The 17,300-nt window shown below is 43.5% G+C and overlaps 1 protein-coding gene across 5 annotated transcripts in view; it reads right to left on the reverse strand.

Annotated features, from left to right (window-relative positions):
• Positions 1–707: 707 nt before the first annotated feature.
• Positions 708–17,300, reverse strand: part of LOC308676152 (TGF-beta receptor type-1) — a 47,216-nt gene continuing 30,623 nt past the window's right edge. For 3 of the 5 annotated variants that reach the window (XM_081341901.1, XM_081341899.1, XM_081341897.1), the window contains 4 exons: positions 4,131–4,287; positions 1,856–1,980; positions 1,644–1,774; positions 708–1,410 (listed from right to left, as the gene is read on the reverse strand). In XM_081341901.1, the coding sequence (XP_081198027.1) occupies positions 1,285–1,410; positions 1,644–1,774; positions 1,856–1,980; positions 4,131–4,287 (539 nt within the window). In that variant the 3' untranslated portion in view covers positions 708–1,284. Of the gene's footprint in view, positions 1,411–1,643; positions 1,775–1,855; positions 1,981–3,805; positions 3,942–4,130; positions 4,288–17,300 lie in introns of those variants that run through there. The other 2 variants (XM_081341898.1, XM_081341900.1) reach the window with 2 other exon arrangements.

Consider the following 17,300-nt stretch of genomic DNA (forward strand, 5'->3'; position numbering starts at 1 on the left):
TTTCTTATTTCTTTAAATCCCTTGGGCATGTCAGGGCTCCTCTGTTTTCATTCAAGTGTGGGGGTGGGGGTGGGGTTGGAAGATCCTTTGGCGTCTCACCAGAGCTTAACAGTTTAACGGCAGAACTTCAACAATCTCCCCAGGTTCAGGGGAGATCCAGGACTGGGTATTGCCTGGGGCTGCCCCTGCTACTGCCAGCCTCTCTAGATCGGCCCTGCTGCAGAAGCCCACCTGCCGAGGAGCTTGGCCAAGGCCTTGCTTGTCGCCTGTTACGCAAAGTACTTTTCATTGCAGAGAAAGAACAATGTAAAATACTTTTTCTGACATAGAATATTGAAGAAGTACAACTTATATTAACAGGTTAAGTGTTCATACTGAATTTAAAAATATCCAAGTCTTTTTACAAGTAAAGCTCTTTTTAAGAGTTCTATAATTGACACCCATGTTCATTGTGATATATAAAATGTAGGAATAGCACAGAATTAATGTCCATACTTTAGTTCCTATTTTCTAGAAAGTAAGAGCATTTGATAAAAAGAAATTTATGTATGAGTGTGAAATCATCTTGTAGCCAATGATCATATTATTTAATGTAGCCTGGTGCCATCCTGTATGTTAGGATTCCCAACTAGTAGGACCCTGACAATGCTGTCTGGGAAATTCAGGAATTTAGTACGGTAATATCAAAGTATGTAGAAGACAGCAGGTTGAGGAATGCAGATTTAGTGTTATTTTACAAGGACCAAATACTCTATACCCTAATGATTTACATTAAGAAAATTCAAAACTGGCACTGATACAGTACAATGATTTTAAAGGCAAGTCATTATTTGATGTAAAAGACAGACATATAATACAAAGTATTGCATAAATTGTGTATGTATATTCCAGATGAAATGAGGTCACCTATGTAAGTTTCAATGAAAGGTATTCAATAAGTGTCTTAATAACAAAACCAATCAATTTGACAATATGCAGTGTACCATCATGAACATATCTTTCATACTGTCCTTCAGTGCCATGCACAGCATGCACAAGTTTCACTCTCAAGCTTGTTCTTTGTGTTTTCAACATAACAGAGACCAATATGACCTTCAAAAAATAATTGATAACCTATACAACTGTTAACTGCATCTATATAAATCTTGGACTAATAACTGATTATCCTATCCTGTATAAAACACAGCAATATTTTTCTGTTCCCTCGGTGAGGTAGAAAAGTTCTTAATATACAAGCCAAGTGCACATATTGATTTTCAAATGTTTTCTTGAATATTTTCAAAATCACATTTTTATTCCTTCTTGCTCACTGAGTTGTGACATAGTTTTCTTTATGCGTAAAGCTGTTAGTCTAGCTGCACCATTGGCATACCAGCATTCTCTCATAATCTTGGCCATTACACGTAATGCCTGCAAATAAAAAAAAAACAGGAAATAGTTCATGAGTCATTATTTGGTATCACAAACCAAAACATTTTAAACACATTTATACATAAATACAAAGTATGAGTCCATAATCTTAAACAGAACAATCCTGACATAGTTCTTTTAATTCAAATTTTAAAATCAAAATATTGATTTTTTTAAAAATATTGCTTTATTTTTAAAAGTATTGTAAAACTTAACTAAAGAAAAGAACTTACCTCACAGCTTTTCCATCTATTTGGAATACTGGGTCGTAACTTCTGTTCACAAACGATTCTCCTCATTTCCTCTACTGAAGGATCAGAAGGGACAAGGTCATAATATGGTAACTGATAATCTTCATGGATTCCTGAGGTGTATAAACATATACACAATTAAGGTTCATTTCTACCACTGGTTGAAGTTAATTTGTTTTTCTATGTGTACCTACCACCAATTGAACATCGACGAGCTATTTCAAAAAAAACTAGTCCCATTGCATAAATATCTGCTCTTTTGAAAGATTCAAAATGTTTCATGTTTATGGAATCATCAAGTACCTCAGGAGCCATGTACCTATGAATATAAAGACAAATATATATTATTTATAAAGCAATGTTGCTTGAACATTATTTACATTTTATTTTTAAAGCCATCATAAGCAGCTGTAGCCCTTGGCCAATTCAATTCTAAAAAGTAACAACTGATTGAAGTATACAGTGCATTCAGAAAGTATTCAGACCCACTTCACTTTTGTCAATTTTGTTATGCTGCAGCCTGGTTCTACAGTTGTTGAAATTCATTTTTTCTTCTCATTAATCTACACTCAGTACCCCATATCTGTATCAAAATGTGAATCCTTCTCCAATATTGGAGAGAGGAAGACTCTTGAGGCTGCCCTAGTGTGGTGTGGTGCTATTCCTCCTTCAGTAAATTTCTTTGGGCCCTTGAGTAATATGAGGGGATGGAGGGAACTGAACTCTGAAGTTCTCTTGGCCCTGTATCAAATATAAAGTCTGAATGAAACAAGAAAAATAAATGACTGGATTCTTAGATATAATCTAGACTCAGCTGTATCCAAGCAAAGTGATTGAAAAAGACAACTCATTTAATTTATATCCCACCTTATTTAATTTATATCCCATTTTTACAAATAACTCAAGGTAGTAAACATACTTAATATTCCTTCCTCCTCCCATTTTCCCCACAGCAACAACTCTGTGAGGTGGTGGGTTGGGCTGAGTGTGAGTGACTGGTCCAAGGTCACCCAGCTGGCTTTCATGGCTAAGGTGGGACTTGAACTCAGTCTCCTGCTTTCTAGCCTGGTGCCTTAACCACTAGACCAACCTGGCTAGACAAACTGGCAAATAGTGAAAAATGAAGAATGAATCTGAATTTCTGAACTATCGGAGGGAATGAGTATTGTCTCTATAGTAGAGGAGAAGGGGCACAAGATACATGTTTGTGTACTTGTTTGTATGATGTAATTATTCCATGTGCATCATCATTTTGGCGTCACTGGTTTGCTGCATACATTGTTGATCCTCAGGGAGTGTCAAGTGAACTCAGTTGTCTTCTGAGTCAAGCTTTACTCCGGGTGAATTCATAATGTTTTCTTCTCACTAAAGTGATTTGTGAATTTGTTTTTCTAGGGTTATTTTCAACTCTAGCCTACAACTCTGGTAGTCCCAGATATTAAGCATATCTGACCCTGCTTAGTTTTTTAAGATCAGTCAGGTTTGGCTATCTGCTGCCACCTTGCATGGCTACTTCATATATAAACATTATGTTCTTCTAATTCTGTTACTGACTAGAGTATGCCGTAAGATTTCTGGCAAAACAAGGCATTGAGAGATGGACAACAGACTAAATGAACAAATAATTGGATTTCACTATATCAAACTGCAGGTGAAGGTCTTTTTCTGACAGAATACTCTTCCATAAAGAAAACTGATTTGTCAGAGAAAACTAGACTGGAATTAAATTTTATAAGCCTGCTACTATGTAATATTTCATGTGGAAGCTAAAGTAGCACAGTACATTTCGGATAGAAGTTTATCTGTCATTGGTTAAAACAAGGCCAATACCAATTTAAATGGAAACTTTATGCCTGATTTATATTTACAAGAATTTCCAAGATTAAAAAATTACATCAGCAGGTTACCAAGAATAACTGAAAAATGCTAGTCCAAAGATTAGGGTACATCTTTCTTCTCCATTTTATTACTCTGTGGAGAAGAGGGTCACCTTTAAATCACTTACACCTTCACACTTAAAGAGAAGGCACTGCTCAGCAGTTCTAGAACACTTACTGAAGGCGAGTAAAGGAAGAAAGAATGAGGCAGTTTATTATTTCCTCTCATTTGTGAGCATGCAGCAATGTTTAACTTTTATTAATTACTTTTATTCAATAAGTTAGGATGACAGGCAGTAACATTCAAATGAGTCCATGCTGAAGTTGAGATTCCAAATCCAAGTTCAATATGAGGTACATATTATCATACTGGTTTTCATGTAGTAGTGAAAGTTTGTGAAACCTGCAACGAGATTCTTTTTATGTTAATAAAACTTAGAAGAAGCTCTGATCACATGATAGGTCACATTACTGCAGGATTCTAATAGGTTCAACAGACTTTCTCCAACTGCTGTAGGAATAACTGCTCTCTTTAACATGTACTTATTAGCATGTCTTCAGGTTTGGATTATGTAAAAGAGCATCAATTTACCTCTTTGTTCCCACTCTGTGATTTGGTGCAATATCTATTGTATCTGTAGCTGAATCGTGTCTCACTCCCAGCCCTAAATCTGCAATGCAACATGTTCCATTTTTCTTTACTAATATATTTTTTGATTTCAAGTCTCTATGAGCTATAGCTGGTTTACCTGAAATTAAAACACACAGAAGTACTATTAATATCATCAAACAAATCAATCCTGAGTTTTAACTCAAGGCACAAAAGACAAAGCTCAAATTATTTCACTTCAGAAAAACTACACAAAGACCCAATGCTTTGGAGAAGACTAATGCTGGGAAAGGTGGAAGAGAAAGAGAAGGACAACCAGCAGTAAGATAGAAAAATTCTGTTATGATGGTGATGAGTGCACCATTGGAAGACTTGAAAGACCATATTAGGGACAGATCATAATGGAGAAAACCTATCTTTATTGTCAGGTGCGAAAGACAAGGTCCACACGTGAAGGTTCAATTTAACTGATTTATTGCTAAAAGCCTATGCACAGGAATCTTCTCAACTAACCATCAGCATTTGGTCAGAGTTAGATAAGGGTGAATGGCAGTCAAGGGGGTATGGACTTAGTTCGTTTGCGACTACGTAGTGATTCTAGGCCGATTCCTCTCTTCCTCCTTCCCCCTGGCTCTTCCAGTCCTTCTCCTACAGTATGCTCAGTAAAAATTGACAATGACTTAATGGCAAATAATTAATATACAGTCCTATATTATTACATATTTAAATTCACATTCATATGACAATTTGCTTGGTATTGTTTTTCATAAATACTTAATCTGTTTAATTTTTGAACAATTCTGCGATGATTTTAAAAGGAAATTTATACTTGGGATTCTATAGTCTACTTAAGATTGCATATCCCTAAATTACATCAAATAAATAATGTATTTAATTAGTACCTAGGTATTTTGACCATTATATTTGGTTCATTGGAGAGTGATAACAAGAATTTTATTTTTCAATAATATATCAATGGGACTTAATTTTGTGCAAACTCCAAAATATGCTTTCAATCCTGTGTCAATATATTGTATGGTTTAGCTTCCAGACCCCTTATGTTCTTCGTTGCTCTTCTCTGTGTACTTTCTTGAGTCTCAGCATCTTTTTTGTATTGTGGTAACTAGAACAGGACGCAGTATTCTAAGTGTGGTCTTACCAATGCAGTATAAAGGAGTACTATCACTTCACATGATCTTGACACTATCCCTCTGTTGATGCAGCCTAGGACTGCATTGGGCTGCTTGGCAGCTGCAGCACACTGCTGGCTCATAGTTAAGTGATGGTCCATTAGGACACCTAGATCCCTCTCACAGTCACTACCATTGATCCAGGTACCTATTCTATTCTAACCTATTCTATATCTGTGCATTTGGTTTTTCCTGCTTAAGTGTAAGAGCTTAGTTTTCTCACCACTGAATTGCATTTTGTTGGATAGGGCTTAGTGTTCAAGTCTATCAAGATCCTTCTGAATCTTGAGTCTATCTTCTCAAGTGTTAGCTATCCGCCCAGCTTGGTGACGTCTGCAAATTTTATGAGTTCCCCTTCTATCCCCTCGTCTAAATCATTTATGAAGCTGTTGAACAGTACTGGGCCTCAGACAGAACCTTCAGCTACCCCACTGCAGGTTTCCTCCATTTAGATGCTCTTTCATTGAGGATTAAACATTGAGTGCGGTTGGTCAGCCAGTTGGTAATGCTGTTTATCCCACATTTCTTTATCTTACCAAAGAGTAGGTTGTGGTCTAGTTTGTTAAATGCCTTACTGACGTCTAAGTAAACTATGTCCACAGTATTTCCCTGATCTACTAATTTAGTTACTGTACTTTTACACTTTGTGGTACTAAAAGAGTTAGCTAAGGAACTGCCAATTTTGAAGCAGTATTTGGACTCCAACCTGCAAAAGGGCTTTATCAGAACTTCAAAATCACCAGCTTCAGCACCTACCTTTTCTGTACCCAAGAAGCAAGACCCAGGTTCCGCAAACCCAATCTTGAGAACCATCCAGGACTACAAAGCCCTTAATGCTGTCGGTGAGAGACCATTACCCACTGCCCCACCATGTATTTATTTACAGTATACCCCACCTTATTTTTACAAATAAATCAAGGCGGCGAACATATCCAACACACCTTCCTCCTCCTATTTTCCCCACAATAAACCTGTGAGATGAATTGGGATGAGAGTGAGTGACTGGCACAAGGTTACACATCTGGCTTTCATGGCTAAGGTCAGACTTGAGCTCATAGTTCCTTGCTTTCTAGCCTGGTGCCTTAACCACTAGACCAAACTGGCACTTGAACATGTTGAATACAATAATAGAGTTGGAAGGGACCTTGGAGGTCTTCTAGTCAAATGCCCTGCTCAAGCAGGAAACCCTATACCATTTCAGACAAGTGGCTGCCCAATCTTGTCTTAAAAACCTCCAGTGATGAAGCACCTACAACTTCTGAAGGCAAGCTGTTCCACTGGTTAATTGTTCTGTTAGGAAGTTTCTCCTTAATTTCAGGTTGCTTCTCTCCTTGATTAGTTTCCATCCATTGTCTGTCTTGCCTTCTGGTGCTTTGAAAAATAAGCTGACCCCTTTTCTTTGTGGGAGCCTCTCAAATACTAGAACACTGCTATCATGTGACCCCTAGTCCTTATTTTCTCTAGACTAGCCATACCCAGTTCCTGCAATGGTTCTTATGTTTTAGCCTCCAGGCCCCTTATCATCTTTGTCACTCTTCTCTGCACTCTTTCAAAAGTCTCAACATCTTTTTAATAATGTGGTGAACAAAACTGGATGCAGCATTCCAGATGTGGTCTTACAAAGGTTTTATAAACCGGTATTAGAACTTCACATGATCTTCACTCTATCCTTCTGTTTATGCAACCAAGGATTCCATTAGCTTTTTTTGCTGCTGTGGCACACTGCTGGCTCATATTTTAAGTGATTGTCCACTAGGACTCCAAGATCCCTCTCACAGTTACTGCTTTTGAGCAAGGTTTCACCTAATCTGTACTTGTAACTTTGGTTTTTTCTGCCTACGTAAGTGTGAAACCTTACTTTTCTCTACATTAAATTTCATTTTGTTGGATAGGGCCCAGTGTTCAAGTTTGTCAAGATCCATTTGGATCCTGAGCCTATCTTCTGGGTGTTGGCTATTCCTGCCAGCTTAGTGTCATCTGCAAATTTCATGAGTTTCCCTTCTATTCCCTCCTCTAAGTCATTTATGAAGATATTGAACAGTACTGGGCCTAAGACGGAACCTTGTGGTACCCCACTGCTTACTTCCCTCCATGTAGATGTAGTAACATTAAGGACAACTCATTGAGTACGGTTTGTAAGACAGTTACAAATCCACCTGGTGGTGATGCTGTCTATCTCACATTTTTCTAGTCTACTTTGTCAAATGTCTTACTGAAGTCTAAGTATACTATGTTGACAGCATTTTGCTGGTCCACTAATTTAGACACTTTGTCAAAGAATGAAATAAGATTGGTTTGGTATGATCTGTTTTTAACAAACCCGTGCTGGCTTCTAGTTATAACTTTGTTTCTAGATGTTCGCAGATCTGGTTTTTGATCAACTTTTCCAGGAACCTCCCAGGTATTGATGTCAGGCTGACTGGTCTGTAGTTTCCTGGATCTGTTCTTTTCCGTTTTGAAGATGGGAACCACATCAGCTCTTTTCCAATCCTCAGGTAGTTCCCCCAGTGCTCCAGGATCTTTGAATTATATGGTTGAAGGGTTCTGAGGTATCATCTGCCAGCTCCTTCAGAACTCTGGGATGTAATCCATCACGCAAGGGATGGACTGCACCTCACAAGTACTGGAAAGAATATGTTCTGAAAACGACTGGCCCATCTTATCAACAGGGCTTTGAACTAAAATTGAGGGGGGGGGCAATCTTCATGACTTTTAGAACCTAATTCCAAGCAAAAACCACTAGATAATATAAGGAGGTAGGGAGCAAAGAGAAAGAAGAAAGAAAAAAAGAAAAACATAATGAGGTAGAGAGTGATGGGAAGGATGGAAAACCCAGTTACAAAGTAGGAGATACAATCTGTCCCTCTTTCCATTTTTTTGTACTTATCCTTTTTGTCTTTCAGTTTATCAGAGAGATCTTTGTGCAACCATGCTGGTTTCTTCTTGGATTTATTGTTTTCCTTTTGCAGTGGTATTATGATGGACTGGGCTTTTATGATCATATTTTTCAGTTTCCCACGCTTCTTGTTTTCTCCTTAATGTTTTTCAACCATGGAATCTTACCCATGCTCTGAGTTTGTTAAAATCAGCTCTTTTAAAGTTTTAGAAACTGGTTGGATTATGGTCTGTTTCTTGTGTTTGCATTATATTGAATTCCAATATGATGTGTCATTCTCACCCAGAGTTCTGGCAACTTCAACCCCCTCTATCACTTCTTCTCTGTTAGTAAGAATTAGTTCCAGTATAGCAGTCCCTCTACTTCCCTCCTCTACCTTTTCGATAACAAAGTTGCCAGCTAGGTTGGTCAGGAACCTGTTCGATCTCCCACTTGATGCAGAGTGGTGGCGCAGTGGTTAGAATGCAGTATTGCAGGCTTATTCAGCTAATTCAGCTCAGTGCCAGGAGTTTGATCCTCACCAGCTCAAGGTTGACTCAGCCTTCCATCCTTCCAAAAGGTTGGTAAAATGAGGACACAGTATAGCTTTTCCTCTAGTTCCCTCCTCTACCTTTTGGATGACAAGGTTGTCAGCTAGCTTGGTTAGGATCCTGTTCGACCCCTTATTTAGAAACTTTGCCCTTGTGGTTCTAGGGAGATAGAAACTCTCACCCATGTTCTCATATGGTACCTACGATGCCCCAAGATGTGCTTTGATTGCACCAATCATCTCCAACTACAAGGGCCATGCAGATAAATTTGATGTTCATTATATTTTAAGGGACACTAACCCCACACTTACACATCAGGTGACCAAATATTTTTACCAAATCACACAACTGCGCAAACTTTTTAACTTAGATATGCTCTTTTATTTTCCCATTACTTATTTCCCTCCCATAACAACTAATTGTTGTATTAAACTGTTCCTTTTTTTACTGTAATTTTTGGTTCATTGCAGTCAGTCAGATGTTCAGACTGGATTTGGCATTTTTGTCCACCTATCAGTTCCTTCTCATGGACCTGGGATAGGCAGATGTGGATGTTTGATGGTGTTATATATATATTGTTGCAGGATGTAAACTGTTCCAAGTAAAGTTGCCTTTTGCAATTGACTGATGGTGAATTTGTCAATGCCAGTGGTGTTCAAGTGGTGCTCCAGTTGTTTTGGGATTGCACCCAAGGCGTCTATGACTATTGGTACTACACTTGCTTGCCTTTGCCACAGTCATTCTACTTCTATTTGCAGATCTTTGTATTTTGTTATCTTCTCCAGTTCTTTCTCTTCTCTTCTGCTGTCTCCAGGTACTGCTACATCCACTATCCAGACTTTTTTGTGTTTCTTATCAACAATTGTTAAGTCTGGGGAGTTATGTGGCAGGTGCCTGTCTGTTTGAAGTCTAAAGTCCCGGAGCACGTTAGTTTCTTCATTTTCTATGATTTTCTCTATTTTATGGTCCCACCAGTTCTTGCTTGCCGGCAAATGGTATTTCCTGCAGATCTTTCAATGCACCATAGTTGCTACTTTGTCATGCTGTTGTTTGTAGTCAGTCTGTGTGATCTTCTTGCAGCAGCTAACCAGGTGATGCACTGCTTCTTCAAATTCTTTGTAGAAGTAGTACTTGGTATCTGTTGCTGTCTTCTCAATTCTTGCTTTGTATGCATTTGTTCTTAAAGCTTGGTCTTGTGCAACCAGAATTAGCCCCTCTGTGTCTTTTTTCAACTTTCCTGCTCTTAGCCATTGCCAGGTCTTATCTGCTTTCCCTGCTTTTTTTTAAATGTACTGGCCATGTAATACTTTGTCTTTCCATGGTTCCTTTCTGTTCATTTGGTCTTTCTTGTAGGCCAGTTTGGTTTCTCCAGTAGTCAGTAAGCCTTCCTGATATACTAGCTTTAGTGCATCTTCTTCACTATCCTTCAGATATTCTTCCAATGCTCATTTTTCTTCTTCAACCGTCTTTATGTACTTACAACATTCCACACTCACACATTTTCCTTGGTAAGTAGCGTCTGTCAACGTTGCTACATGGATGAAGGGCATGATTCATTGTCATTATATTTTAAATTGTAAAGACTTGTCAAAGACCATAATAAAGATATTTGAATTTCATTTTAAGGTACATAAAAATACTTATTGTTATCAATATATTTGTATGATACATTTGTTAAATAATACATAATTAAATAAGTTTTTAAAAATATTGTTTTTGCTGTTGTTTTTGTTGTACATGGCTACCCCAGAAATAGATATTGTTGTAAGGAAACTATGTGCTGTCTCAATTGGACTGCCCCAGCAAGTTTTGCTGTAATCAAGCTACAGGTGAAACTCGAAAAATTAGAATATCGTGCAAAAGTTCATTTATTTCAGTAATGCAACTTAAAAGGGGAAACTAATATATGAGATAGACTCATTACATGCAAAGCAAGATAGTTCAAGCCGTGATTTGTCATAATTGTGATGATTATGGCTTACAGCTCATGAAAACCCCCAAATCCACAATCTCAGTAAATTAGAATATTGTGAAAAGGTGCAATATTCTAGGCTCAAAGTGTCCCACTCTAATCAGCTAATTAAGCCATAACACCTGCAAAGGGTTCCTGAGCCTTTAAATGGTCTCTCAGTCTGGTTCAGTAGGAATCACAATCATGGGGAAGACTGCTGAACTGACAGTTGTGCAGAAAACCCTCATTGACACCCTCCATAAGGAGGGAAAGCCTCAAAAGGTAATTGCAAAAGAGGTTGGATGTTCCCCAAGTGCTGTATCAAAGCACATTAATAGAAAGTTATGTGGAAGGGAAAAGTGTGGAAGAAAAAGGTGCACAAGCAGCAGGGATGACCGCAGCCTGGAGAGGATTGTCAGGAAAAGGCCATTCAAAAGTGTTGGGGACTTTCACAAGGAGTGGACTGAGGCTGGAGTCAGTGCATCAAGAGCCACCACACACAGACGGATCCTGGACATGGGCTTCAAATGTCATATTCCTCTTGTCAAGCCACTCCTGAACAACAAACAACGTCAGAAGCGTCTTACCTGGGCTAAAGCAAAACAGACCTGGTCTGTTGCTCAGTGGTCCAAAGTCCTCTTTTCTGATGAGAGCAACTTTTGCATCTCATTTGGAAACCAAGGACCCAGAGTCTGGAGGAAGAATAGAGAGGCACACACTGCAAGATGCTTGAAGTCCAGTGTTAGTTCAGTTTAGTTCAGTTTTATTGTATTTGTATACCGCCCTTCTCCCGAAGGACTCAGGGCGGTGAACAGGGCATACATAAAAATACAGGATACAAAAATTAAAAAGAATTAAATAGTAGCCCAGCTAAAACAGTTGATAACAATATAAAAATCGCCATTAAAACCCCAACATATCCCCATCAGGCCAGGCCGGCTTGTTCAAAAAGATGGGTCTTCAGACCGCGTCGGAAGGAGCGAAGGTCAGGTGCCATCCCGAGCTCGACCGGCAGCTGATTCCATAAAGCCGGAGCGCCCACAGAGAAGGCCCTCCCCCTGGGGGCCACCAGCCGACATTCTCTGACCGGAGGCACCCTGAGGAGGCCCTCTCTGTGGGAACGCACAGGGCGGAGGGAAGTTGACGCCGGCAGCAGGTGGTCCCCGAGGTACTCTGGACCCATGCCATGTAGGGCCTTAAAAACCATTACCAAAACCTTGAATCTCACCCGGAAGACAACTGGCAACCAATGCAGCTCGCGGAGCAAAGGTGTAACATGGGAGTACCGGGAGACTCCCAAGACAACTCTCGCGGCTGCATTCTGTACCAGCTGAAGCCTCCAAGTGGTCTTCAAGGGAAGCCCCATGTAGAGAGCATTGCAGTAGTCCAGACGAGAGGTCACGAGCGCATGAGTGACCGTACACAGGGCATCCCGGTCTAGATAGGGCCGCAACTGGCGCACCAGGCGAACCTGGGCGAAAGCCCCCCTAGTCACAGCTACTATATGATCTTCCAGAGTGAGCCGCGAATCTAGGAGGACTCCCAAGTTGCGAGCCCTATCTACGGGGGGTAATAATTCACCCCCCATAGAAAGAGATGGAATATCCGAATAAACCCGGGATGAAGGTATGCAAAGCCACTCTGTCTTGTCGGGGTTGAGCTGAAGTCTGTTCCTCCCCATCCAGACCCGAACCGCCTCCAGGCAACGGGACATCACGTCGAGGGCATCACTGGGGTGGTTTGGGGTCGAAATGAAAAGCTGGGTATCATCGGCGTACTGATGATACCCAACTCCAAAACCACGAATGATCTCACCCAGCGGTTTCATGTAGATGTTGAACAGGAGAGGCGAGAGGACCGACCCCTGAGGAACTCCACAAACGAGAGACCTTGGGGTCGACCTCTGCCCTCCTGCGAACACCGGCTGCGAACGTCCCAGGAGATAGGAGGAGAACCACCAAAGAACTGTGCCTCCCACTCCCAATCCCCTGAGACGCCGCAACAGGATACCATGGTCGATGGTATCGAAAGCCGCCGAGAGGTCTAATAGGAGTAGGACAGAGGAATATCCCCGGTCCCGGGCCCTCCAGAGATCATTCACCAGAGCGACCAATGCCGTCTCCATGCTGTACCCGGGCCTGAAACCCGATTGGCACAGGTCTAGATAATCCGCTTCATCCAGGACCAGAGGGAGCTGATGCGCCACCACACTCTCAACAACCTTCGCAAGAAAGCGAAGGTTGGAGACCGGACGAAAGTTATTTAATAAACAGCTGGGTCCAAGGCAGGCTTCTTGAGGAGAGGTCTCACCACCGCCTCCTTCAAGACGGCGGGGAAATTACCCTCACTCAAAGAAGCAGATATAACCGCCTGGAACCAGCCTCGTGTCCCCTCCCGAGCTGCACAAACCAGCCAGGAAGGGCACGGGTCCAATAAACATGTGGTGGAGCTCAACTTCCCCATAATCCTGTCCACTTCCTCAGGGGTCACAGAATCAAACTCCTCCCAGATAACATCGACAAGACCGCCCGTGTCCTGATCGTCAGACTCTGCCCAGTTGGAGTCCAGACCGGTCCGAATCCGAGCGATTTTATCCAGCAGATATTGACCAAATTCCTCAGCACGACCCTGCAAGGGTTCCTCCCTCACCTCCTGATTGAGGAGGGAGCGGGTCACCCTAAACAGGGCGGCCGGGAGATTATCTGCGGACGCGATGAGGGCGGAGAAGTAATTAGACCTCGCCGCTCTCATCGCTGCGAGATAAGACCTAATGTGGGTTCTTAGTCGCAACCGGTCGGATTCGGATCGGCTGGACCTCCAACGGCTCTCTAGGCCCCGTCTCCGACGCTTCATCTCCCGGAGCTCCGCGGAGAACCATGGAGCTCGCAGGAGGTGATGATCGGTCCATGACAGGGGCATAACAGTTGGAGAGCCCCCACCAAGATCATCAAACCACCGTCCAGATAAGAAAACCAAGTCAAGGGTGTGGCCTCCCTCATGAGTCGGTCCAAGAATTACTTGCGTCAGGTCCATGGCCGTCATGGAAGCCATGAACTCCCGAGCTAACTCAGATGATCCTCCCAGGGATGGTAGATTGAAGTCACCCAAAACTATAAGTTTGGGGAACTCAATCACCAACCCCGAGAGGACATCGAGTAGCTCAGGCAGGGCTGCCGCTGCGCGACTAGGCGAAAGGTACACAAGCAGCAAGCCCAACTGCGCCCCAGGACCACATCTCAAAAAGAGAGACTCACACCCGACTATCTGGGGAACGGTGGTCTCCCGCGGACATGTCTCCCTAATAACTACCGCCACTCCCCCGCCCCTACCATGAGCCCGAGGCCGGTGTAGCACCCGGAAACCTGGTGGGCAAAGATCAACCAAAGGAACATCACCCTCTGGGCCCAACCAAGTCTCCGTGATGTAAGCCAGGTCCGCATGCTCATCTTCAACTAGATCCCGGACAAGGGGAGCCTTATTAGCAACGGACCTGGCATTCAGGTACACCAGCCGGAGCTCAGGAAGCTGCACATCCTCGCTCCCGGGACCTCGGGGAAGAGACAGAGGCTCAGAGCGCCTCACCGCTTGTAGGTAGCGGAGATGACCCTCCCGGTATCGATGCGGCCCTCTGTTCATACACCTGCTGCCATTCCCCAACGTCATGGGAATCGGTAGTCCCACGACCCGCTCCCGAGCCCCGGAGGCAACCGCACCCCGCTCTCCCCCCACGCGATCAGTCCCGGACCTGGCCTGAGCAACGGTTGCTGGACCACCCCCCCTTAGCCGAACAACCACAACCCACTCCCACCCCCCTCCCTAACCCCACAAAAAATTTACTAAAAAATTAACCAGGGGCCTTATTAAATTTATGCTGGAGGCCCCTGCCCCTGCCTGGCCATCTCTCAGGGTCCCAATAATCGGGCCCTTCATCGAGGTTGGAGGTGGTAAAAAAGGCGGGTCGCACCCAGGAGAGGGGGGCACCCCTGAGGGCGAACAGGTCCGTGCTAGTGTAATGAAGGTGCATAGAAGTCCGGGAGAATCCAGGAGAGGCAGTGTGAAGTTTCCACAGTCTGTGTTGATTTGGAGAGCCATGTCATCTGCTGGTGTTGGTCCACTGTGCTTCATTAAGTCCAGGGTCAACGCAGCCGTCTACCAGGAGATTTTGGAGCACTTCATGCTTCCTTCCGCAGATGAGCTTTATGGGGATGCTGACTTCATTTTCCAGCAGGATTTGGCACCTGCCCACACTGCCAAAAGCACCAAAACCTGGTTCAATGACCGTGGGATTACTGTGCTTGATTGGCCAGCAAACTCGCCTGACCTGAACCCCATAGAGAATCTATGGGGCATTGCCAAGAGAAAGATGAGAGACATGAGACCGAACAATGCAGAAGAGCTGAAGGCTGCTATTGAAGCATCCTGGTCTTCCATAACAGCTCAGCAGTGCCACAGGCTGATAGCTTCCATGCCACGCCGCATTGAGGCAGTAATTGGTGCAAAAGGGGCCCAAACCAAGTACTGAGTACATATGCATGCTTATACTTTTCAGAGGTCCGATATTGTTCTATGTACACTCCTTGTTTTATTGATTGCATGTAATATTTTAATTTTCTGAGATTGTGGATTTGGGGTTTTCATGAGCTGTATGCCATAATCATCACAATTATGACAAATCACGGCTTGAACTATCTTGCTTTGCATGTAATGAGTCTATCTCGTATATTAGTTTCCCTTTTTAAGTTGCATTACTGAAATAAATGAACTTTTGCACGATATTCTAATTTTTCGAGTTTCACCTGTATAACTATGTTCTCTGGAATCTAATCCCCCAACTTCCACAGACTCAAGGTCTCATTTTTTGTGGTTTCATAGTCCACAGTTTTATGCTGGAATTATATACTGTACGAAGTAAAATCATTTAATATCTACTAATATCATCTAATATCTGTCTTAAAATCTACCTTTAGCTAATCTTTATACGGTTTACCAAGAGAGTAGGTTTTGGGCCAATAACCTTTATTTTGGAATGAAATATTTATTAGCTATTTGTAGATTATAATTTTTGATAAAGGACTTTTCAATGAAACTACCAGATTAATAGTATTTTTTTTAGATATCCACATTCAGAACATAGGTAGAAATATTTATTTCAATTATTTCAGAACTCTTTAGGTAGTGTGAAGTATAGGTATTTTTCCAACTTGAATAGACTATTTTGAGCCATCTGTTCTGAAATTATCAAATGTGTCGGGTCCCGCCGGCTCGACACTTCAAGGGGACGCCCTGCCCACCCGAAAACGCACCAGCCTGTTCGACGCCTATCTCGCCATCCCAGCATGTCCCCGAGCGTCCAGGCGCTTCCGACGGGTCTTTCGTGCCAGGGAGGACTCCTACAGCTGCCCAACAGCTGACGGCCGCGTCTGCGTGGTCAGGACACCCCGCAGGCCCTCCGGAATGGCCTGCTGGTTCTTCAACGCGGCAAGCAGGTCAGAGGAGACCCGAAACAGCTGGCCCTGCTAAACGGGGACGGCGGACCACCACAGATGGTGCTGGACATGGCTACAACATTCGGCGGACGGTGGGAAAGGGACGAGCGCTGCAAAGGGCGATAGAGAAGGTGGCGGACACCAGGCTCGGGGTGGGCACCGTGGGCGTGGGGTCTCTACCAATCCTGTCTGGGGATGCGGAGCGACGGCTGACCGGGCTCGGGGGGTTGGCTTTGAGGCGGGGGTCGTGTAGCACGGGCGGTGGGGGTATGTATAAGACGGATAGGGGGGCAGGAGAGAGGGAATTAGGGGCCAGACTGCGTGTTACCTGGCGGACTTACCTGGCGTTGGGGGGCGCTTCGCAGGGCATGGGGCAGGCGCGCACGGGGGAAAAGGGTGGGGTCTTTATCGGCCTGCGGACGGATGTTGGTTTGCATTGGCAGGGTGGTGTTAGGAAGTGGTTAGACGATAAAAGGGCGTTGGAGCAAGATGCTGCCAACGCTGACTTTGTTCCGGTTTAGTCTTTCTGTTTGGTTGCATGAAGAATAAACGTCACTCGTACCTTTGGCTGTCTGTGGATTTTCGTCAAGGACGCATCGTGATAGTAAGCCAGCGTTGTTCCTGGTTTCCTTTTTGTCATTACCTCCCTTTCCTCAGTGGGTGGCATGGCAGAGGAACTGCAAGGGCCTACTCCGACGACTGCAGAAGAAGGGCCTGTGGGAGCTGCTGCAGCACCACGGGACCCAGCAGGACTGGAGGAGCTCCAGCCCGTAGCAAGGCCCAAGGTTCGGGGTCACACTCCGTCTGATAGTGATGGAGTTCAGGAAATGGGACCCCGGGCTCGTAGCGGGGAGTGGTGGTTTAGCCCTGCGTTAGACCAAATGGACCTTGCTCATCGGAAGTCATCACACCCGGGGGCCCCGGCGTCGGCTTGGAGAGAGCAACGGATGACCGATGCGGACGGCGAGGAGTGGAGTTACTCGACGGCACCAGGGGGTTACACATTGGACGTGTTGAGGGACCGGTTTGGAGAATTCGGTTGCCAAGAACCAGCATCCTGGTCGCCCACTGCACCAGACCACGAGTCAAGACGATGGTC

The sequence above is a fragment of the Vipera berus genome (assembly GCF_964194415.1).
Source record: "Vipera berus genome assembly, chromosome: W".
Classification (NCBI taxonomy): Eukaryota; Metazoa; Chordata; class Lepidosauria; order Squamata; family Viperidae; genus Vipera; species Vipera berus.